At 37.7% G+C, this 25,485-nt stretch overlaps 2 protein-coding genes across 6 annotated transcripts in view; both read left to right on the top strand.

Moving 5' to 3' along the window:
* Positions 1-19,436, top strand: part of LOC102149038 (natural killer cells antigen CD94) — a 52,386-nt gene extending 32,950 nt beyond the window's left edge. For all 5 annotated transcript variants that reach the window (XM_070269893.1, XM_070269896.1, XM_023643123.2 and 2 more), the window contains 5 exons: positions 11,688-11,801; positions 13,000-13,151; positions 14,254-14,360; positions 15,859-16,052; positions 16,276-19,436. In XM_070269893.1, coding sequence (XP_070125994.1) covers positions 11,688-11,801; positions 13,000-13,151; positions 14,254-14,360; positions 15,859-16,006 — 521 coding nt within the window. In that variant the 3' untranslated portion in view covers positions 16,007-16,052; positions 16,276-19,436. The remainder of the gene's footprint in view (positions 1-11,687; positions 11,802-12,999; positions 13,152-14,253; positions 14,361-15,858; positions 16,053-16,275) is intronic.
* The window catches only part of LY49E (killer cell lectin-like receptor), a 101,153-nt gene that overhangs the window by 54,146 nt on the left and 21,522 nt on the right, over positions 1-25,485 (top strand).

Genomic DNA, 25,485 nt, shown 5'->3' with positions numbered 1-25,485 from the left:
TTACTTCTACTGACTTTGGGCTTTGTTTATTCTTCTTTTTCTAGTTCTTTAAGGTATAGCGTTAGAAAGTTTATTTAAGATTTTTCTTATTTTTCGAGGTAGGCCTGTATTGCTATAAACTTCTTAATACCACTTTTGCCGCATCCCATAAGTTTTGGTATGTTGTGTCTTCATTTTAATTTGTCTCCAGGTACTTTTTGATTTTACTTTGATTTCTTAATTGGTCCAATAGTTTTTCAGTAGTATGTTATTTTGTCTTCAGATATTTGTGACTTTTCCTGTTTTCTTTGTTTAGTTGCTTTCTCATTTCATAGCATTTGTTTAGAAAAGATGCTTGATAGGAGTTCCATCTTCTTAAACTTATTGAGGCTTGTCTTGTTTCCCAGCATATGGTCTACATTTGAAAATGTTCCATGTGCACCTGAGAAGAACATGTATTCTGCTGATTTTGGATGGCATATTCTGTCTATATGTATTAAATCCTTCTGGTCTACTGTTTCGTTTAAAGTCACTGTTTACTTGTTGACTTTCTCTGTGGAAGATTTACCCAGTGATGAAAGTGGGGTGTTAAATTCCCCTACTAATATTGTGTTGCTGTCAATTTCTCCCTTTAGGTCTGTTAATAGTTGGTTTATAAACTTTCGTGCTTCTATGTTAGGTGCATATATATTAACAAATGTTATGTCTTCTTTGTGGAGCATTCCTTTTATTGTTATGTAATCTTCATCTTTGTCTCTTATTATTTTTTTTATCTTGAAGTCTGTTTTGTATGATATAAGCATAGCTACACACACTGTCTTTTGCTTGCCATTTGCTTGGAGTATCATCTTCCATCCCTTCACTCTGAGCCTGTGTTTCTCCTCAGAGCTGAGATGGGTCTCCGGGAGGCAGCATATTATTGGGTCTTGTTTTTTAATCTATCCAGCCACTCTGTGTCTTTTGATTGGTGAATTCAATCCATTTACATTCAGGTTATTGACATATGAGGGCTTAATACTGCCATTTTATCTCTTGTCTCCTGGTTGTTCTATATTCCATTGTTTCTTTATCTTGTATTTCTGGCTGCCATTTCAGTTTGGCAGTTTTCTGTGATGTGTTTCTCAGTTTCTTTATGATTTGTGATTCTGGTCTGATGTTTTGTTTTGTGGTTTGTGGTTTGTATGAAAACGTTTCATAGGTAAGATAGTCCTTTTTTCTGCTGATAGCATCTTATCTCATTTAGCCTATGCAAGTTCCATCCTGTTCCTCTTCCTCTTCTATGTTTTTGTTGTCAAAAATTATCCATTTTTATGTTGAGAGTTTATTATCAAATGTAAGTGGCTATTGTTATTTTTGATGCTTTCTTCCCCTCTAACCTTTATGTTATAATTAAGTGTTTACTAACCTATTCTGATAGAGAATTGCAATTTTCTGATTCTATCTGGCTACTTATCACCTTGCTCAAAGCTTTGTAAACCTTTGCCTTTTTGTTTCAGATAGGAGGGCTCCTTTCAATATTTCTTGTAAGGCAGGTCTTGTGGCAATGAACTCCCTCAGCTTTTGTTTGTCTGGGAAATCTTTTATTTCTCCTTCATAACTGAAGTATAACTCTGTCAGATAGAGTATTCTTGGCTGATAATTTTGTCTTTCAATATTCTGAATATATCATTGCACTCTTTGCTAGCCTGTAGAGCTTCTGCTGAGAAATCTGCTGATAGCCTGATGGGGGTTCATTTGTAAGTTATTTTCTTCTCTCTGGCCACCCTTCATATTCCTTCTTTATCATTGATTTTTGACAGTTTTAATATATTGTCACTAGGAGAAGGTCTTTTTGGATTGAGATAATTAGGAATTCTATTAGCTTTGTTTACTTGTATATCCAGTTTCTTCCTCAGGTTTGGGAAGTTCTCAGCTACTATTGCTTTGAGTAAGCTCTCTACTCCTTTCTCCCTCTATTCTCCTTCTGGGATAACTATTGTCTTTATGTTACTTTTCCTAATTTAGTTGGATATTTCTTGTAGAGTTTGTTCATTTTTTAAATCTTAGTTGTCTCTCCTGAACATTAGTAGATTTATATCTTCAAGCTTGCTAAGTCTCTCTTCCCTATGGTTTCTACTTTCCAGTGCTTTCTACTTTACTTTTCATTTCATTAATTGTGTTCTTCATCTCCATAATTTCTGTTTGTTTTTCTTGTTAGAGTTTCAATCTCTTTGATGAAGAGGTAAATCTCTCCTATACATTAATTTTATTTTTGAGCCCATTGAACTGTCCACTTGAGTTTTCTTGTAACTCATTGAGTTTCTTCACAGCACCTATTTTGAATTCTCTGTCAATTAGATTGAAATCTTTTGTGACTTCATATTTGGTTTCCGGAGAGTTGTCATTTTCTTTTTCGTTTTACCAAGTTATTGTAGTTGTTCATCATGCTGGATGAGTTGATCCTCTGCCAGCACATTTGTGGTAGTAAACACATTTCATATTTGGGTAAGGCTTTGGTTACTTTGATTTTGAGCTGCTTCTGGTTGTATTTGGGACCCTGCACTTTTCACCAGCCAGCACCTCTGCCAGAGGCATTGTCAGTGGCCTTCTTCTGCTGCATGTGCCTCTGAGGTTGCTGGTCATTTGCTGCTTACAGTGTCACTGCAGCCTCAGGTGTTCCCACTGGCGTCACCATGCCATGAGCACTTCTGCTGCCTCTGGGGTCACCTGGGTATTGAGTTTCTCCTCTAGCTCCCCATGGGCTCTTCATGGCCTTGGGTGCTGCTGCCCCATGCACTACCTGAGCTGCTGCTCCCAGGTTATCTGTGGGGGCTGGCAGCACTACTGCCTGGGGCTGGGTTCACAGGTGTCACTGTCACTGCCAGGGGCCCAAGGGCTTCTTTGCAATCCTTGCTGCTAGTAGAGCCTGGGTCAGGGTGCCATCACTGGGAGCTGGGTCACGTATTCCACTGTGGCTCCTAAATCCTCAGGTCTCAGGTACCAGCTGTCACTGCTGAGGGAGGAGTTGGGACTAAGCCACAAGTGTCATTGCTGCTTCTGTAGCCTTTGCTCACTGGCATGCATCAGTGTACTTTTTGAAGTCTCAGGTCAGGGTACCACCATCCCTGCTAGTGGAGTCCACATTTTGGATGCAGCCCTTTCTGCTGGAAAGCCCAGGTTTGGAGTCATTGCTACCTGTGGAGGGGGAGGGGCTTGGGTCACTGGCACCAATGTGCTTCCTGAAGCCTCAGGTCATGGGCACCACCTGCCATTTCTGAGGTCGGGATAGGGGCTAAGCCACAAGTACCATTGCTCCTCCTGCAACCTCTGGTCAAAGGCGTGTGCTCTGGTGTGCTTTTTGAAACCTCAAGTCAGGGACCCATGGCCCCTGCCTGGGATATCTGCATTTTGAATGCTGTCCCTTCTGCTGGGAAAGACCATGGCTGCTGCTGGGGGAGGGAAAGAGGGCTGGATTGTTGGCACCATTGTGCTTTCAGAAGCATCAGGTTGTAGGCACCACCTGCCATCATGAGAGGTGGGTCAGGGGCTAAGCTCAACTGCTGTTGCTGCTCCTGCAGCCTATGGCTGACAGTGTGTGCCACTGTTGGGAGAGTCCACACTTTGGATTGATGTCACTGATGGAGAGGGGGAGGGCTGTTTCTCTAGTTTTACTGCCTCCTGGAGGTCTAGTACACCCACCTTCAGATGTATACATGCACAATCTCTCAGGCGTTGTGGTGTGCTGTGCAGGGAGTCCTTTTTTGATCAATGAATGTCCCACTGGTTGTAATTCAGAGAGGAGAGATGGAGGGGATTACATACCCTGCCATGATGCTGATGTCACTCATCTTTTTTTTGTGATGAGAGGTTTTAAAATCTACTGTCTTAGCTGACAGCTTAACTGTCAAATATACAATACAGGATTGTTAACTACAGAAACTATGGTGTAAGTTACATCCCCAGAATTTCCTCATCTCATAACTGTAAGTTTGTACCCTTTGACCACCTCACCCATTTCCTCCATCTCCCACACCCTGCCCATGCAACCAACATTCTGGTGTCTGTTTCTATGGGTTTGGTTTTTGTTAGATTCCATTTATAAGTGAGATAATACAGTATTTGTCTTTGTCTGTCTGACTTATTTACTTAGCATAATGTCTCCCAAATTAATCCATGTTGTTGTAAATGGGAGAATTTCCTTCTTTTTTACGGCTGAATAATGTAGTATTGTGTATGCGTGTGTGTATATATATATATATACACACACGCATACACACACACCCCACATTTTATTTACTTATTCCTCCATTGATGGACAATTAGGTTTTTTCCATGTCTTGGCTACTGTAAATAATGCTGCAGTGACCATGAGGGTGTAGATATCTCTTTGACGTAATGATTTTGTTTCCTTTGGATATATACCCAGAAGTGACACTTCTGATCATATGGTAGTTCTATTTTTAACTTTTTGAGGAACCTCTATAGTGTTTTCTGTACGAGCTGTACCAGTTGACATTCTTATGAACAGTATACAAGGGTTCACTTTTCCACACATCCTTACCAGCGCTTGTTATCTTAGTCTTTTTGACAAGAGCCATTCTAACAGGTGTGAGATGATATCTTGTCGTTTTAAATTGCATCTCACTCATAATTAGTGATGTTGAGCACCTTTTCATGTTTCTGTTGACCATTTGAATATCTTGTTTGGAAAAATGTCTATTCAGGTCCTTTGCCCATTTTTGGGGTTGTATTATTTGCTTTTTTGCTATTGAGTTGTGTGATTTCCTTATGTATTTTGAATATTAATCCTTTATAAGATATATGGTTTGAAAATGTTTTTCCCATTGTGTAGGTTGCCTTTTCATTTTCTCTGTTGTTTCTTTTGCTAGGCAGAAGATTTTGAGTTTGATGTAGTCTCACTTGTTGATTTTTTGTTTTGTTTCTTGAGCTTTTAGTGTCATATCCATAAAATCATCACTAAGCCCAATGTCAAGGAGCTTCGTCCTTATGTTTTCTTCTAGGAGTTTTATGGTTTCAGGTCTTATGTTTATGTGTTTAATCCATTTCAATTTAATTTTTGTAAGCAGTGTAAAATAGAGGTCTACTTTAATTCTTTTTCATGTGGATATCCAGCTTTTCCAGCACCTTTTATCGAAGAGACTATTTTTCCTCCATTGAGTAGTTTTGGTTCCCTCATCAAATATTAGTTGACCATATAGGCATGTGTTTATTTCTAGGCTCTTGATTCTGTTCCATTGTTTTGTGTCTGCTTTCATGCTAATACCATACTGTTTTGATTACTATAGCTTGTGTGTGATATAGTTTGAAACCAGGAAATGTGATACCTTCAGCTTTGTTCTTCTTTTGGATTACTTTGTCCATTTAGTGTCTTTGTGGTTCCATACAAATTTTAGGATTCTTTTTCTATTTCTGTGAAAAACGACATTGGAATCTTGATAGAGATAGCATTGAATATAAATATGGCTTTGGGTAGTATGGACATTTTAACAATATTAATTTTATCAATCCATAAACACAGGATATCTTTCCATTTGTTTGTGTCTTCTTCAACTTCTTCGTCAATGTCTTATAGTTTTCAGTGTAGAGATCTTTCACCTCTTTGGTTAAATTTATTCCTAAATATTTTGTTGTTTTGATGCTTTGAAAATGGGATTTTTTTCTTATTTATTTTGCAGAAAATTCATTGTTAGTGTATAGGAATGCAACTCATATTTTTATGTTCATTTTGTAACCTGCAACCTTACCTAACTTGCTTATTTGTTCTAACAGCTTTTTGGTGGAGTCTTAAGGTTTTTGATATATACAATCATGTCATCTGCAAATAGACAATTTTACTCCTCCCTCTTCAATTTGAATGCCTTTTATTTCTTTTTCTTGCTTAATTTCTCTGGCTAGGACTTCCAGTACTATGTTGAATAATAGTGGTGAAAGTGGGCACGCTTGTCTTATCCTATCTTAGAGGAAAAGATTTCAAGCTTTTCACATTGAGTATGATGTCAGCTGTGGGCTTACCATATGTCAAATGCTGTTTCTGCATCTATTGAGATAGTCATATGATTCTTATCTTTCATTGTATTAATGTGATGTATCACACTTATTGATTTGTATATGTTAAACCATCTTTGCATCCTTGGAATGAATTCCACTTGGTCACGGTGTATTATCCTTATAAGATACTGTTGATATTAGTTTGCTAATATTTTGTTGAGAATTTTGCATCTATATTCATTAGGGATATTGGTCCATAGTTATCTTTTCTTGTAGTATCCTTTACTGTCTTTGGTATCAGGGAAATACTGGCCTCATAAAATGAATCTCAGAGTGCTTCCTTCTCTTCAGTTTTTGGAAGAGTTTGAGAATGATTGGCATTAATTCTTTAAATGTTTGGTAGGATTCACCAGTGAAACCATCTGGTCCTTGGCTTTTTCTTGTTGGGAGGTTTTTGATCATTAATTAAATCTTGTTACTGATGTGTTCAGATTTTCTATTTCTTCATGATTCAGTCTTGGTAGGTTGCACATTTCCAGGAATATATACATCTATCCAAGGTTGTCCAATCTTTTTGCCTACTTGTCCATAGTACTTGTTCATACTTGTTCATAGTAGTCTCTTCTGTTCTTTGTATTTCTGTGGTGTCCATTACAATGTCTCTGCTTTCATTATAATTTTATTTATTTGAGTCCTCTGCTTTTTGTCTGGGTTAGTCTAGCTAAGGTTTTGTCAATTTTGTTTATCTTTTCAAAGCAACGAATCCTAGTTTTGTTAATTATGCTATTGTTTTCCTTTTCTTTATTTCACTTATTTCTGCTTTAATAATTTTTATTTCCTTTATTAAATTTACTTTCGGCTTAGTTGTTATAGTTTTTATAGTTCCTAGAGGTATAAAGTTATGGTCTTTATTTGAGATCTCTCTTTTTTCTTTATTTAGTACAATAAAGTTTCCCTCTTACAACTGTCTTTGGTGCATCCTATAAGTTTTGATGTGTTGTTTTTCCATTTTTGTTTGACTTATGATGCTTTTTTATTCCCTTTTCATTTCTTCTTTGATCCATTGGTTGTTCAACAGTGTATTGTTTAGTTTCCATGTATTTGTGAATTTTTCGCCCTTCACCCTGTTATTGATGTCTAGTTACATTTAATTGTGGTTGGAAAAGATACTTGGTATTATTTATCCTTAAATTTTTTGAGAGTTGTTTTTGACCAAACATATTATCTGTCCTAGATAATGTTCCATGTGCACTTGAGAAGAATATAGATTCTGCCACTGTTTGATGAAATATTCTGTATATATTTGTTAAGTCCATTTGTTCTATAGTGTTGTTCAATTCCTCTGTTTCCTTACTGACTTTCTGTCAGGATGATCTGTCCTTGTTGAGAGCAGGATATTAAATTCCCCAAATGTTATTGTATTGCTATTTATTTCTCCTTTGTTTCTGTTGGTATTTGTTACATATATGTATGTAGTTTGATCTTAGGGTCTAAATATTTATAATTGTTATAACTTTTGATGGATTGACCCATATATTATCATATAATGTCTTCTTCCTCTTTTGACTATTTTTACTTAAAGCTTCTTTCATCTGATACAAATATTCCTACTTCTTTCTTTTGATTATCATTTACTTGAAATATTTTTTTTCTTCTCTTTACTCTCAATGTGTATCCTTAAATTAAAGTGAGTCGCTTGTTGGTAACATATTGTTAGATTTTGTTTTTTCATTCATTCAACTACTCTATGTCTTTTAATTAGAAAATTTTAATTATTTACATTTAAGGTAGCAATTGTTAGTTAAAGAGATGCTATTGTCAGTTTGTTAATTGTATTCTGGCTGTTTTATAGAACCTGTGTTTCTTTTTTTCTTCTTTTGCTGGCTTCCTTTTTGATTTTATGACTTTTCGTAGTGGTGTACTTGGATTCATTTCTCATAATCTTTTGTGTATCTACTACAAGTTTTTTTCTTTTTGCTTACCATGAGGCCTACATAAAATATCTTAAATTTGTAACATGCTATTTTAAACTGGTAACAATTTAACTTCAAAAGCATACATAAACTTCACACTTTTACTTCCCTCCTCACATTTTGGGTTATAAATGTTACAATTTACAGTTTGTTTGCTTGTTTCCTTTTTGGTGAGGAAGATTGGCCATGAGCTAACATCGGTTGCCAACTTTCCTCTATTTTGTATGGCAAATGCTGCCACAGCATGGCTTGATCAGCAATGTGTGGGTCTGTGCCTTGGATCCGATTCAGTGAACCCTGGGTTGCAGAAGAGAAGTGCATGAACTTAACCACTATGTCATCAGGCTGGCCCCAAAATTTATATGTTTTTGCACTGTTAATCCATTAATGAATTATTATAGCTATGGTCATTTTTAATGCATTTGTTTTTAACTTTTAGACTAGAGTTGTAAGTGAATTATGCGCTACTGTTACAACATCAGAGAATATGACTTTGACTATATATTTACCATTTCCAGTAAGTTTTACACATACATTCATATTTTTGCATCATTTATTTCGTCTTGAAGAACTCCGTTTAACATTTCTTATAAGACAGGTCAGTTGTGAAGAACTCCTTTACCTTTTCTTTGTTCAGGAAAGTCTTTATCTCTCTTTCATTTCTGAAGGACAGCTTGCCAGATGTGGTATTCTTGGTTGAAAGTTTTTCTTTCAATATTTTGAATATTGTTCTAATCTGTCCTGGCTGCAAAGTTTCTTTTGATAAATCTGTCTATCGTCTTATGGGTTTTTCTCTAATGTGATGAGTCACCTTTCTCTTGAAGCTTTCAAAATTCTTTCTTTGTGTTCAATTTTTGACGATTTAATTATAAGATGACTTAGTGTAGCCGTTTTCAAATTTAACCAATTTTAGGTCCTTCATGCCTCATGGAATGGACTCTAGATGTGCTCCATGGAAGCTAGATGACCATTTCTCTTGCCCAGTTTGGGGACTTTTCAGGAATTAGTGCTTTTAAATATATTTCCTGCCACTTTCTTTTTCTCTTCTCCTGAGATTCCCATAAAGCATATGTTGTTTCTATTGATAATGTCCCATAAGTCCCATGTGCTTTCTTTACTCTTTCATTATATTTTCTTTCTGCCTCTCTGACTGTATAATTTCAAATGACCTATCTTCTAGTTTACTAATTCTCTTCTCTCTCTCTTTTTTTTTTTTTTTTTTTTTGGCTTGGTCAAGTGCTGTTGAAGCTGTCTATTGAGCTCTTCAGGTCAGTCATTGTTTTCTTAAACTCTAGGATTTCTGTTTGTTTGAGTTTTTTATAAATGGTTTTTATTCTTTGTTGAAATTCTTGTGTTTTTCTTGCAATGTTTTCCTAATTTTTTTAAGTTGTCTTTCTCTGTGTTATCGTAGATCATTAAACTTCTTTAAGAGGATTATTCTGAATTCTTTATCAGATATTTTACAGATATCCGTTTCTTTAAGGTCAGTCATTGGAGCTTTATTAGTTTCCTTTGGTGGTGTCTTGTTTACCTGATTCTTTGTGATCCTTCACTGCTTGTGCTGGTTTTGTACATTTGAGTAAGTGATCTTCTCTACCAAGCTTTGCAGGTTTGCTTGGCAGGGACAGTCCTTTGTCAGACAGCTCAGCTTGGGGTTCTGAACAGGTCTGCTTATGTTGTCCTTGTGCAGGTGGGCCTTGCTCTTGAGGTCTTTAATTGGGTGCAGTCTCTATTTGGGTGAAGCCATTGACTGTTCACTGAAATCAGAGGTGGTGCCTGCTGACCAGGCTCTGTGGTTGTATAGGCCTGCTGTGTGACTCCACATTCAAGTAGGGCTATAGGGTGGGCTCCCTGATTGAGTAGGGTTGCTGGCTATGCTCCATAGCCTGGTGGAGCCACTGGCTGGGCAGTACCTCTGTCAGGCAAGGCTGCTGGCTGTGTTCCCTGACAGGGCATACCATTGGTTGGACTCCTCACTTGGGCTATGCTATGGGTTTGGCTCTGCAATCACTCCTAGTTTTGGGTGGAGATTCAGGCTGAGGTCCTTGGCTGGATGGTGTTTCTGGCTGGATTCTGCATTTAGACTGGGTCTCAGGCAGCACTTTGTGGTCAGACATAGCTTCAGGTTTGCTATGCAATCAGTTGGGGATGCAGACTGAGATCTGAAGTTGGACAGGGCCACAGTCTGTGCTCTGCTGTTGTGCAAGGTCATTGACCAGGCTCTTTGGTTGGGAGGGGCCTCCCACTGTGTCCTGCAGTTGCATGGGGCTAGAAACTGTGCACCACAGTCAGACGGGGTTCTGTACAAGTTCTGTCATCAAGTGGGTCCACAGGCAGTGCTCTATAATTGGACAGGGTCACTGGCTCGGTTTTTTGCTTGGGGAAGGCCACATGTTGTTTTCAGCAATTAGGCAAGGCCATAGGCTGGGTCCTGCTGCGGGATGGGGCCGTAGGCTGGGCCCCATGGATGAGTGGTACCGTAGACTGGATTCTAATGCTCTCCAGAGTCACTGTTAGGCTCCTTGTTTACACAGAGCTGGAGGCTATATTTAACAGTTGGACAAGACTGCTGGCTTGGTTCCCTACCCAAGTGTTGCTGTAGGATGAGTTCCACAGCTGCCCCAATTCTCTAGTCTGGCTTCCTGGTAGAGCAGTACTGGAAGCTATACTTAGCAGTTGGGTGGGGCTGCAAATTTGAATTCCACCCAAGGCAGGGCTGTAAAATGGTGTCCACAGCCAGCATGGCTTGCTGGCTGGTGACTGAACCAGACAGAACTTCCCCTTGAGCTCCCTGGCCAGACTGAGCCATCAGCTCAGCTCTGTAGATGGGCAGAGCCACTGGCTGAGGCTTCTACTTGGATGCTGTTGCAAGCATGACTGTAGGATGGGCTACACAGCTGTCCAGGTTCTCTAAATAGGATTTCTGGTCTGTCCAGACTGGAGGCTATATTCAGCAGTAGGTGGGCCTTTGAATTAACTTCCCTGCCTGGACAGGGCCATAGAACAGGCTCCATGATCAGCATGGCTCACTGACTGTGACCTGAACCAGGCAGAGCTGTCCATTGTACTCCCTGGAAAGATGGGACCACTGGCTCAGCTTTGTAGATGGACAGAGCCAGGGGGACACAACTATAAGTAAGCCTATGGTCCACCAAGATCTGAGCACTGGTTACAGTCAAGTAGCACAGATTCCCCCAATGATCCCCGTGGGGTAAGACCCAAGTGGGTCTCCTGGGAAGTGCCCTAAGTGCTTCCTCCTGGTGATAGTGGTTGTCTACCTTCAGCTCTCTTTTTTGCACTGGAGAAACCACAGGCCCAGGGGAGCCCTCTGGGTGTGGCACCATGCAGGCCTTGGGGAGGGACAATGCAGGCAGAATGTATCTGTTCCTGTTACTCTTTTAATGCAGTCCTTCTCAGTCACTGTGGTTTATATGTGTGCTTCAGCTTCACCTCCAGGTTCGGGGATTTTCACAATTGTGTCTTGTCTATGGATATTTGCTGGTTGATCTGTCAAGAGGATTGAAGTTGAGAATGACTTACATCACCATTTTGATGATGTCACTCTCTCATATAGTTCTTAAAATATAAGAAACAAGATTAAAACTATGGGATAAGAAATTTTGTGTTTTTTCTGATTTTTAATATTATGTATGTATTTTCCTCATTTTGAAAATGAAATAGAAATCTTGGTTTAACAGGGTTATATTTTACCTATGAATCTAACCCTCTTATACTGATGAATTTCAGACTTTCAAGCTTCTTGTGAATATCAGAATATGTTGGACAATGACACCCAGGAATATGAGAACTCTATGGTTAACATGAAAAATAAATGCTTTTCAAAGGATCAGTTAAATTCAGGTATGGGGTAAAAATAAGCATTAGCAACTAAAAACTGGGTAACAAGTTATTGCCAGGCAGCCTCTATTTCGTTATTAAACTAATGATCTACAAAAGTTAAGTATGGTAGAGATATTTTTCAAGGGGATTGCAATTTCTTACCACATAGTCTGCCTACATCTTTGAATAGGGGATAATCAGACTTTAGCAGTTTCTGCTCATTGGTCCATCAGCTAATTGACTTTGCAAGTAATAGGAGGAAAGAAATAGTTTTTGGACCTCTTTCAGAGCCATATCAATCAGCACAAGGATTTTTTCAGTGCATTTAATTTATAGTATGCATATAGTATGGTATAATTGTTTCATGATTTCATATTTGGCTATGGGGGGATATTGTCCACTGATCCTTTGTAAACCTCTACTATTGTACGTACAGTTTTGCTAACCAGACTTCCTTAAAACAAATCTCTACTCCTGACTTGCTCAAATGGGTGAAATTCACATTGCAGGGAATTCCATCCTGTCTTTCAAAGTTATGAGCAACCTGGAATTCAGGGAACTTCCCTGAAGTTTCCTTAAGTCGTCAACTGAAGCAGCCAATTCAGTAGAACTCATATCCATATACATTTGCTTATTTTGAATAAACATTGCAGTAGGACTTTCACCTTCTGTTCATATTGCCCACTGCTACCAGTTGCCTTAAAAATTTCCTCCTAGAGTATAATTCAGTTACCTTGGATTTGCCTTCTGTGAAAATAAATTTGAGGATGACTTTTTAGTAAATTATATTTTTTGTTTTTACATTTTTCAGATAGAAAAATTTGATGGACAGGAGAAGGGAGAGATGGATTGTATTCTTTCTTTAAACAAATAATTACTGTGCTTTTATGACGCTAGAAAAGTCATGGAGGAAAAAGGTTCTCAGTATAGGTATGAAAATCAAATGATGAGAAAAATACAGTTTGAAAACTCTTGAATAGTTCCTTCTTTTGCACTTATTCCATGGTGCCCATGGTGTTGGAGCAAGCTTTGAAGGAAAAGGAAACTATTGTTTCCCTCTCAACAACAAATATGTTATTTTTGCCAACTAAGGCAGTGCTGGTGTCCTCAGATTTCATGGAGAACAATAACATCTGTAGGACTGGGCAGGGTGTCTGGATTGCAGGTCCCAAGAGCAGAAACTTTCCAAAGAGAATCAAAATAACTTTTTTTTTTAAAGAAAAGTATGGAGAAGCACGCAAAAACAAATGGTCTTGCTGTGGAGAGAAATGCTACTATTTTTCTGACAGACATAAAAACTTCGAAGAGAGTCGTAAATTCTGCATCAACCTGGGCTCCCGTCTTTTGAAGATAGAGGATAAGGATGAACAGGTAATGAGTTTTGAAATGGTAATTTTTTCCATATATTTTGTATCCAAGGAGAAAATTGCTTTAAAAAATTTTAAGAACAGCTGAAAGCAATGTGTTTGTTAAATGACAATGACTTGTCTTTGCTAGTCTCAACACAAATAATCCATAACCAATCTATAAGTCAAAATTGGGATGAATTTATTATGAGCCAGTTCTGAGGACTACCCTGGGGCCTTCCTTCCAGAAGGAAGGGCACCAAAGAAGTGGGGTGTATGGAGTGCTTATATACCATCAAAGAGCATGTATCACATATGATGGGAATGTCTCTTTTACAACAGTCACAAGATTGCCTAGCTGACACAGTGATTCACACAGCAGGTAGCAGGTCTGCTGTCTTGATGGACGCAGCAGGTAGCAGGTCTGTTGTCTTGAGCTTGGTGGTCACAGGTTGAGCACAGCAATCAATTCCTAGCCTAAGGAGAGATGCTTATCCTTAAGGAAATGCCAATGTTGGGGAAGATGCATCTTTATCTTAAGGGCATTTGTTCCTGTCTTTGGGACATAGTAAATACTTAAAGCATATAGAAAATGCATGCACAGTGGCCATGTCAGGTCATTTTGGAATAATAAGGTCAGGCCAAATTAGTTTTACACCAAATGACTTCCTCACATACTCCAATATATCCTATTGCTTTCCATTTATTTATCACAGGTCAAATGGAATGATCTGTGGGGAATGAAGGGCTCCCTTGTTATTGGGAACTGCAGTATCAGAGTTATATTTTTGTTTAGGGACAAAGCTTTAAGGACTATTGCTGATTCTGTGTCTGCTCTAGGCAGCAAACTGAGGTTTCTGAACTAAAGGGCATCTCTCATGAAGCTATCATGGGAGTTGTCCTGTTTTCATGTTGTTATGTTTTGAAGTCCATTGATAATAATGGATCTTCAGTGTGTGAATACTTGTGGCATATTGGGAATGATTAGGCAATGATAACCAATCCTAATGGAAAGTATGAAAAGAGTTTAAAAAAATGACCATTCTTTGTGTTCGCATTATTTTCATGGTTGCATTGTTAAAAACAGACAGAAGGACTAAATCACATGAAGGATTCTTTCTTCACAGGAATTTATTCAGTCTTTGGTGTCTTATTTTTATTGGATTGGATTATCTCGAAAAGGGATTATCAGCCCCTGGATGTGGGAAGATGGCTCCTTGATGCATTATAGTTTGTAAGTATTCAAGACATACGTGAAATCTTCAGTTTATTTGTTATTAACTATGGAAATGAGTTGCTCAGACAAGTTTCACAAAGCAGGGTTTTCTGACCTCAACAGCAACTCTAATGGATTAATTTTAGTTTTATAAAACATCCTAGGCATTATAAAAACACTGCAGATTTCCGTGTTTCTCTACTTGTATTCTTGCCATTTCCTCAACCAGCAATGCTCTCTCCCTTAGTACTCAGTTAAAATTCACTCTCTCTTTGAAGACGTTTTTGATCTCCTACTTTGAAATTATTTCCTCCTCTATTCTCCTAAATCACTTTTTTTCCTTTGACCATTTCATATCCAATCTAGAGTTTAGTGCCACTCAACTCTTGTTCACCCACAGCACATAACACATAGTACTTGGGGGTTGTTTAACAAACTTTTAAAAATTTATCAATATGAATAGTAATAAATTCTTCTAGATTTGAAAATATATAGAGGATAGCTAAAATTTTTGAGTTTCAATGACTAGTCCCATGGTCTAAATCAAGCAGTTACACAGTATTATGCATAACTTAATCTATCATCACTGTCTTCACTATCTAGCAAAGCACATTCCATGTCACAAACAAGTATAGACTAACAGGAAAGAATTCAAAAATGAGTTGGATTGGGCTCAGTGTAATATATTTTTTTCATTATATATTTTTCTGTGACCCATGGAACCATAGAATTTTAGAACTATAAATAATGTTGGAGAACAGGTGAATTTTTTTACAGATGCTAAATAAACTAAGAAAATCCTAATAGCTATTAATGGCAGAGATAAGCTGAGGACTAGGTCACCTATTTCTAGATTTGGTCCTTCTTTACTGGTTAGAATGCTTTTTTTTGATGAAATAAATTTTTGTTCCAAATTTGCAGTTTCTCACATGAGATATACTGTTTTTATATATCTCCATATTTGCATATGCTATACCCTTTATCTGGATTACCTTTAACTCCACTCTTCATCTTGTTAGATCTTATGCAATAATTTATTAGATGATTAGATCAGTCATTTACTTATTCATTCATGCATGCACTGATTTAACCCTTCTTAAGCCATGTACCAGGTTCTGTGTAGTGACTGGATACATAATAGAAAGTAAGTTGGAAGTAGTCCAGCTTCACAGTGTGTGTCTCTTCTTTACGACTCAGCTTAAATGTTACCACATCCAAATAGCTTTCCCTGGCAAACTCTTTCCCCCTTGTTTGTGTTAGAAGCTACTCTTTTGTGGCCAGTGAATGTGTCATTCTCTCAGAAGGTGAACTCCTTGAGGACAAGAATAAGTTTTCTCTGTATCTGTGTTTCTGGGCCTTGATGTATGGTGGTGCTTTAGAAATGTTTACTGACTGAACAAACAGAGAAATACCTAAATATACAACTTCTGTCTTGTCTGTAGTAGTTTTTCCACTGAAACTATGATTTATATCTGACCATTAGGCTCAGTTTATCTTTTTCCCCCCTCATTAACAGAGCGCTACAGGGGTCAAATGTAAACAACAACAACTGTGTGTATACCACAGCAACTAAAGTGGTAGCTGCTCTCTGCACCAAGCAGGTTTTCTTTATTTGTGAGAAGAATTATACTAATTTTGATCTCAAATTGAGTGAAGATAAATGAAGTAATGAACAGTCTGGTGTATCTACTTTTTACCTGCAGGATGCAGGTAAATATTCTGTGTTCTTGACATTGTTCAATTTACAAGATTAACTGCCTGTGTAAGAGAATTTGTAATTTGATGTAGATATATTGAGTGTCAGAGCTTCATCTGGATGGGAAGTGGGGTGATAAGGGGCTTCTTTGACTTGATTTCAAGTTGATTTTTTTGATGAAAAGTAAACATTATAATTCAGAAACTATTAATGATATTCTTTTTTCCTCTATTTCAGCTGGATTTCCTTGCAACATATTGTGTTCCTTATATACTTTTTGAAGAAATGGCCAATACATTTGCGTTATTTTTGAGTTGACGTTCAGGAAATACACCTTCTGAAATCACGATGGACCATGATGTGACTATTTACACACATTTTCCTTTTTCTGAGAAGTATACTAATACATTCAGATAGAATGATTCTCATTTCTGTCACTTCCATTTTATCACTTTTAGGTTTCAAAGATTTTTGCATTTATGTAAGAATTACTGATTGAAAAATAAAAATAATATAGAAGCACATTGAACGAAAACCTACTCCACAACCCATTCTAATTTCTTTGCCTGTCCAGTGTACACTGTTAATTTGGTTTGTATTGTTCTACATATTTTTTTCTAACATTTGCTACAAATAATTCATAAACTTTCATTGTGTATATATCTCTGTTAATGTATTTAAATATTTCTATAAAGTAGAAATCTAGATGAGAAGTTCCTATGTCAAATAGTAGGCATCTTCCAAATCCTGAAATATCAGTAAATATTTACCTCCTACAAATGCTTTCAATTAGCACCAACACCTAGAATGTGTGTATACCTATTTTTTCAAACTCTTACTAATATTTTATGTCATCAATTTTTAATAGGCATAAATGTTTTTATTGTTATTTTAACTAGTACTTTCAACATTACCTATGAGATGGAGTATGTTTTCCAATGTTTATTGGTCACTCATTCTTCTGTGAATAGCTGTTTTATTTTCTTTATTCATTGATTTTTTAAATTAATTTTCCTCCTTTTTTTTAGTGATTACAAAAAGTGCTTCATATATTTTTATATTTTTACTCAGTATATTTTTATTATTTTCCCGCTTAAGATTTCATGATTTTTATCTTACGTATATGACAATATTTTCCTTTATGACTCTTGGAATTTATGCCTTACTTAGCGAGTTATTTTCTCCCTAATATCAAAAATAATCTTTTATCTTTTTACTGTTTTAGGGAACTTTCAATTTGTAGAATAGGTGAAGGTTTCTGTGAACTGAAATAGTACTCATAGTTACTTGGATTTTAATTAGTATTCAATTTATTGAATCACTTGTCTCTTGTAAAGCTAATATATCAAGCCAAAAATTTAGTATATAGAATTCAAATATTTTAAAGCAGAATCTCCCTCACAAGAAGACCAGCTAGCAACTACCTATAGACAAGACACCATTGTGAAAATCCCAGAACATGGAGGAGGCTGAAGCACCACCCTCTGTATCACAGAGACCAAGAAGGACTATATTAGAAGAGTAAGAGGAATGGCTACAGTCTGACCACATTGCCCCTCCCCGAGGGCAGCACAGCACCTCATGGAAAGGGCACTCCTGGGCCTACAGTTTCTTCAGTGGGTGAAAGAGAGTCCAAGGTGGCCATCTAGCTCCCCCAGCATTGAGGGTCACTTCCCAGGAGGCCCACTTTTGTCTTGCCACATGGGGATTGTGGGAGGAATCAGTGAGCTTGACCACTGAAAATCAAATTGGGACAGGGAAGAGGAATAGGGATTAGAGCAACCAACACTTGGATCTTAGCGGGCTATGTTCCTTTTCATTGTGGCATCTGTGTAGAGATCCAGCCACCACCTTCTCTCAGCTACAGAAACAAGCTGGTGGACCTGTCTTTTAGAGAACTCAGTGCACAGTTCTGCCTGATTTGGGGACCCCAAGCAATGAGGTGTGCAGGCCTTGGAGCCTGTTCTGCTGCCTCTCTCAGGGAGAAAAGCTAATTCATAGCTCCACCTACTGCTGAATACAGCCCAGTCCCACCCAACTGGGGAACCTCACTAGAGCAGCTGGGAAGCTATGTAGCCCATCCTACAGCCTGCTTACCGTGGCATTTGAGTAGAGACTATCCATAGTCAGCAACTATGCCCATCTGCAGAGCTGGGCTGGTGGACTTCTCTGGTCAAGCCAATCAGTGCAAAGTTCTTTCTCATTTGGATCCTCAGCCAGCCAACTATGCCTTTCTTGGAGCCTGATCTGCTCCCCTGCCTAGGCAGGGCAGGAGGTTCATGGCTTCACCTACTGCTGAGTATAGCTTTTAGTTTAACACAACAAGGAAGCCGTTAATAACCAAAGCACCTAGAAGGCTACATAGTCCACTCTACAACCCATTCGCAGTAGTGCCCGAGCAGAGAGCACAGTCAGCAGCTCTGCTCATTTGAGAACTGAGCTGGTGGCCTTGGCTGGGTCAGGGAGATTTGTGAACAGTTCTGCTTGATTTGGCTCCCCAACCAATAAGCCTTACTGGCATGGAGCCTCTTTCATGGCCCTACCTGAGTTGGGAAGCAAATTTAAAGCCCCACCTAGGCCAGAATATAGCCTCCAGCTCTGGCTGAACAGGAAGCCTAATCAGAATATCAGAGAAACTGCATAGCCTATCCTAGAGCCTTACTTACAATGGTACCTAAGAAGAAAGTCCAGGCAATGGTTCTGCCTATCTACAAAGCTAAACTTGTCGTCCTGTCTGGCCAAGAGCTTGGTTGGCAGCTCTACCAGATTTGGGTACTCATCCATTGAGTTTTAATGGCCACACAGCTCACCGAGGCAGGGAAGCAAATTTGCAGACCCAACCAACCACTGAGTAGAGTACCAACCACTTGAATAGGAAGTCTTACCAGAGAATCTGAACAACCATAGAGACCATCCTACAGCCAAGAAGCTAAGCCAGTAGTCCTGTCCAAATGTTCCCAGCCAGTGGCACCTCTCTGACCTCAGAGCTCAGGCAGGGGCCTCACCCAAAAAGAAACCCCAATACAAATCCCCATCTGCCCAATGATGCTACCAGCTGACCTGCCCAGGACCTCAAGCTGAGCTGACTGATGAAACACTGTTTCTGCCAAAGTGAACATCTGAAGTCTGGAAGAGGAGATGGCTTACTCAAATGCAGCAAGAATAATGGATCATGGAGAATCAGGTAAATATGACACCACCAAAGAAAACTAATAAATCTCCAATAACGGACCCTAAAGAAATGGAGATGTATCAACTATCTAACAAAAAACTCAGAATAAACCTCTTAAATAAGTTTAGTGATCTACAGTAACACAAAGACACACAACTAAATGAAATTAGGAAAATGATGTATGAAAAAATCCAGAAGTTCAACAAAGAAACTGTAAAAAAAAAAACATAAATCCTAGAGTTAAAGAATACAATGATTGACCTGAACAATTCAATAGAGAACTTCAATATCACTCAACCGACCAGACAAACAAAAAGAATTAGTGAACTGGAAAATAGATCAGTTGAAATTTTCCAGTCAGAGGAGCAAAAAGAAAAAGGAATGAAAAGGAGTGAAGAAAGCTTACAGTACTTATGAGACAACATCAAAAAAACCCCAATATATGCTTTATGGGAATCCCAGAAGGATAAGAGAAAGAGAAAGAAACTGAAAGTATATGTAAAGTAATAATGTCTGAAAACTTCTGAAACTTGGTGGCAGAAATGGACATCCATATTCATGAGGCCCAAAGACACCAAATAAATTGAACCTGAAAAAGGCTACACTAAGACACATTATAAGTAAATTGTTAAAAGTTAAAGGCAAAGAGAGAATTTTGAAAGAGGCAAGAAAAAGCAACACGTCGCATACAAGGAAACCCCCATAAACTATAGACAGATTTCTCAAAATAAATTTTGCATGCCAGGAGTGGGATGATATGTTCAAAATATTGGAAGAAAAAACCAGTCCTCCAAGAATACTACACACAGCAAAGCTGCGCTACAGAAATGAAGGAGATAAAGACTTTCCTGAACAAAGAAAAGCAGAGGTAGCTCTTCACCACTAGACCTGCCTTACAAGAAATGCTAAAGGGAGTTCTTCCAGAGGAAATAAAAGGATGCTAATTAACATTACAAAAGCATGTGAATGTATGTGCGAAATTCACTGGTAATGGAAACATATACAGTGAGTATGGCCAGCAGCTTGTGTTTTCTAAATTTCTTGGGATTTATCAGAGCAAAGTCTGGATTTCCAGGGGAATGTTTGTATGAAAATATGCACACCATTGGTATAATAACTGTACCAGGTCCTCTTCACACACGTGTGAGAAGGTGGTTTGTGCTAAAAAATCAGAAGAAGGTTAAAGGCAAAGTTATGAGGTTCACATCTCAATAAGATTCTTCATTTATGATCTGCCTGCCTTTATTGTTATTGTTATTTCATGTTATTTGTGACTCTACTTTTTCATGGCAGATACTGATAAATGAGTTTATGACGGAAGTCAGAGTGTAGAGTTACAGAAGAAATATCAGCATAGCACAGAAAACTTAGCAATTCAGGACCTGTTTGATTTTGTGAAAATTATGTAAATGAACTAATAAACATTTCATTTGCCACGAATACTTAGCCTTTTTCATTTTTTTTAATATTCCAAAATCTATTTAGAATTGCAACCCTATACAAACAAAACTTCAGAACAAATATAATGAGAAATATAAGTGATAAATGATTTAACACATGACATTTAAAATATGTCAAAAATACAAGGAAATATCAATAAGTAGCATAAAGCAAAACAAAGAAAATTAAAATTTAATTAAAGTAAACTTCTCAAGTCATCTATTTTCCAAGTTGCTTGCAGAAGTCTTCCTGGCAAATTTTAAATATATCAAGTTCACTTATATTCTTTTATTCTTGCTGCTCCTCTTGTGAAAAGGGATCTTTCCTGTGAAAGGCTGCTTTTGACTGAGCTCTAGATCCATCTTCTGTTCTTCCTCCACTGGTTTAAATTCATTCCATTAATCAACCCCTATCACATACATCCAAGCACTTCTATTTAAAATGCACAACCATCAAGGCATAAGCACACCCACACATTTCTCTCCCTCGCCTTAAACTCATGGCCTTTTCTAATTTCCCCTTATCAGTCTCTTCAAAATGACTGGACTTGAGCAAAGCATCTACACTGACTATGTACTTTCTCACTTTCAAATATTACTCAGAACATGTTACTTGGCTTCCCTTTTCTCATCTTTATTGAGACCTCTTGTTAAAGACACTACTGATTATTTGTTATTCACTCATTCTTTCATTTGTTCAATCGTTTTGAGTGTTTTTTATGTCTCTAGCTCTGTTGTAGGCAGTATGCTTATTTTGTAATCCAGTTTACTTCAATACTTGTGTTATTCGATCTATCAATAACATTTTATTGGAATAATTATTTCATTGTTCTTGACATTCAGTATTATTTTACTTTCATCACTTTTGTTCTTTCTGGTTTTCTTCCTACCACTCTGGTCCTGTACTTTTAGACTCCTGTATGGATTTTTCTTTACCCTGTAATATTTTTCAGCTTGAAGAGTTCATTCAGGAACATCCTATGATTTAGGCTGATTATTGATTTGTCAACACAATAATTTGCTATGATACGAGCAATGAATGAACTGGGATAAATGTTGGGGGCAGGTAGACTGGTGAGGACCTTATTACAGTGGTCAAAAAGACAGATGTTGGTTACACGGTAGCGAATAAAAGCCTAGGTATAAAGTGATTTGTAAAGAGTCAAGATCTATTGTAGTCTAGACACTGCCCGTTATATAGAAAAGCATACTAAAAAACTATTCAAGTCCTGAATTAAAGGAGGTAGAATGAACAAGGGCTCTTTTCTTAATCTATTTGAATGAGAGGTTTTGAACAGTGAATTAAATCCATAAATTAATGTGAAGTGATGTGACTGGACAGCTAGTTGGCTGATGGCGCCATTCAGGGGAAGGGAAATTACAGGAGAAAGGACAGATTTCTGGAAGTCAAAAATGGTAAGTTTTAGGTGTAATAAGTTTGATGTATCTGTATATCCTCTGAAAACAAAGCTCAGTGGGCTTAGTGAGAAGAAAATGCTCAAACCCTTCTATTTTATAAACTTCTGCTTTTCAACTCACATATATATAATCAACATCGAACATATGGAGCTAGTATAAAAATTCTCACAAATAAAATTACTTTAGCAATTTTATTATATTTTTCCTAGTAAAGAGTTTTCTTTAATACTCTCAAATGAAATAGAGGAAAATGAATAAAAGGCACTTTTGAAAAGTCCTCTCGTCTTATAGGTTCAGAATCATTTTGTCCTAATGTCTCCCAGTCTGTGAATGCATCAGAGAGAAAGTAAATAAACACACAAACAACCAATAATGTAGGAAATGAGAAAATACACAATGCAGCAATTATTCCTGTGTTGTGCCAAGGTGTTTCGTTATTCCAGAAATGTCTGTAGAAAAGGTATAAAACTAAAAGTCAGGAAAGTATGAGGGGCTTATATTAATCAGCAAGCTGGCAGCATTAAATCAAAATAAATCTTTTCTTCCATATTTCAGCTTCCTCAGCACCAGCTAGAGTTATGCTAAGCTTTTTGTTGAGGTAAATGATAATTTAAACCCCTTATCACCTTAAAAAACACATTCATCAACTGCTTTGCTGAAAACAGGAAATAGCGGCAAGTAGAAGAGAACAGACCCAGACTTTTTGTGAGCACGTAGACATTATTTTGCTTATATTATTTCCATAGTTTGCACATTTTTGGAAGAAAGGAATGAAAAACAATCATGTGGTAATCAGTTGGAAGACAACCCCTCCCCTCAAACATGGGCACTATGGCTACAAGATATCCCTTTTACTGTTCTATGACAAGACATAAAGGACACATCTCTATATGAGTTGCTGGAACTAAGTTGACCTGATGTGAAAGCATAATAAAACTCATATACAATTCTGTACAAAGTCAGCAAAAGATGGGTGGCAATTTCGCTTTATTAATAGAGAAGACTGACAAGGACAGTGTGTGATTTGAGGAAAAGTAGCACCAAATCTGACCTGCTTCAGCACTGAAGTTATGAGTAAGGAGAAAGGGAAATTGAGAAGTATCTATTGTTATATTCCTGTAAAGAGAAAATGAAAGAAGGAAATCGATGTATTAGAAACAAGTGGAATATCTTATTTCAAGAATGATGGAGTGATAAATATGTTAATGCTAAAGAATGTCCATTACATTTCACTACGAGGACATCCTTTGTAACCTTGGTTTTAGAAGTCAGTCTTAATTGTGTGGTAGCAAAAACACAAAAGTCAGGTTGCAATGGCTTATGAGGTAAGTAGCCAGTGAGAAAATGGGAAAAGCAAGTGTAGACAACTTTCTTCCTAAAGATGTATAACTGTAAGGACAGCTTGGGCAATACCCTGAGAAGCAGGTGTTGTGGAGGGAGGGTTGATATTTTGTTCACCCAACATCCCTTCTAGCCGGGAGACTTTGAAACCAATGTGGTCACAGTGGTGTCTTTACTTTTCATATTGTGTAGGTAGATCAAGACTTAAAATAGTTTTAACAGTTTGGTAAGGAGATAACATCATTGAGGTTACAAAGTATATGAACAAAAATGATGATTTGCCTGGAAAGAGTGGTTTGTAGGCTAATCCAGGTGAGTAAACATTTCAATTAGAAAACATTTACAACAACAGGAATAGGTTTGTTTCCCCTCAGGCACGAACACTGGCCTTGGGCTGGCTTTTGTTTAATGGAAGAAATACTAAACACACTGTTTGGAGACTTCTGTGTAATCCTATGCCTTTATTCATTTTGTGGCTAAATCAAAGTATCTTATTGACTTCTATGTAATTAAGCTATATATACAGTTCCCATTTCTGCTGCTTATTTTTCTCTTATGGCAAAGACAAAGCTGTAATTCACACAGTAAAATTATTCCTTGACTGGCATATGGAGGAAAGGAAGGCAAAACCTTGTTAAAATGCATGCATGCCATCAATGTATCACACAAATTGCTCAAGGAAATTTCATGCTAAACCAATCGATGGACATTTATTACAGATAGACCAAAGGGATAATTTTATTTATTTTTAGTACTATACATCTTTTACAGATTTATTGAGGGATAATTGATCTAGAAAAAACTGCACAGGTGGGGCTTCAGAAGCACGGCACGCAGGCTGCAGCGACGCCAGCAGCCACTTTGGTGGCAGTTGCTGTGTTGGGTACCAGGGTGGCTGCCTAAGACCCAGGTGCACGTGGACTCAGCACACTCAGGCCTCTGCTCACTGTGGGATCTTCATGGAGACCAAGCAGAGGCACTTTTACTTGGTGATGTTCAGCACCTCTGGCTTCACTGGCCAATTATTTGTTAAAAATCCTGCACATATTTAACATGTACAATTTGATGAGATTAGGCATAGGCATAAACCAGTGACACCATCACCAAAGTCAAGCTAATAAACATGTCTATCACTTCCACAAGTTTCCTTGTGTCCTTTGGTCGTCTATCTTTGTGGTAAGAACACTGAGCATGAGATCTACCCTCTCGCAAATGTTTAAGTGCACCACACTACACTGTTAATTATAAGGTGCTCTGTAGCACGGCAGATCTCTAGAACTTAGTCATCTCACATAACTGTAAGTTTAAACCTTTTGAATGACATTTTTCATTTCCCTCTTCCCCCATTTGAATGGAAATTGTCATTCTACATCTGTATGTTGGCTATTTCAGATATCTCATTTAAGTAGAATCATGCACTCTTGTTCTTCTGTGACTGAGTCATTTCACTTAGCTTAACGTCTCCCAGGTCCATCCATGTTGTCACAAATGGTAGGATCTGCTCCTTTTCTAAGGCTGAATACTATTCCATTGCATGTACATACCACGGTTTTGTTACCTATTTCTCTGTCGATGGACATCTGGATTGTTTCCGTATTTCAGCTATTAATAAAGCTGCTGTGAACATGGGAGTGCAGCTATCTCTTTGAGATCCTGATTTCAATCCCTTTGGATGTATAATCAGAAGTGGGATTGCTGGATCATACTGTAAATCTATTTTTAAGTTTTTGAGATATCTACATAATGTCTTCCATAGTGGCTGTGCCAGTTTACATTTTCACCAACAATGTACAGGGTTGAAACGTTACCACTCCTTGCCAAGACTTTTCTTTGTTTTCTATAGTAAGGATCCTAACATGTGAGATGGTTTCTCATTGTGGTTTTGATTTACATTTCCCTGAATATTAGTGACATTAAGAACCTATGCATATGTCTCTTGGCCATTTGTATGTCTTTTTTTGAGAAATGTCTATTCAAGTCCTTTGCCCCATCCCTTTTTTTTTCCCTGAGGTAGATTCAGCCTGAGTTAACATCCATGGCCATTCTTCTTCTTTTTTCTTTTTTCTATGTGAGCCA

Source organism: Equus caballus, chromosome 6 (genome assembly GCF_041296265.1).
Source record: "Equus caballus isolate H_3958 breed thoroughbred chromosome 6, TB-T2T, whole genome shotgun sequence".
Classification (NCBI taxonomy): Eukaryota; Metazoa; Chordata; class Mammalia; order Perissodactyla; family Equidae; genus Equus; species Equus caballus.
The sequence above is the reverse complement of the archived record's forward strand: the minus strand, read 5'-3'. Positions and strand labels throughout refer to the sequence as shown.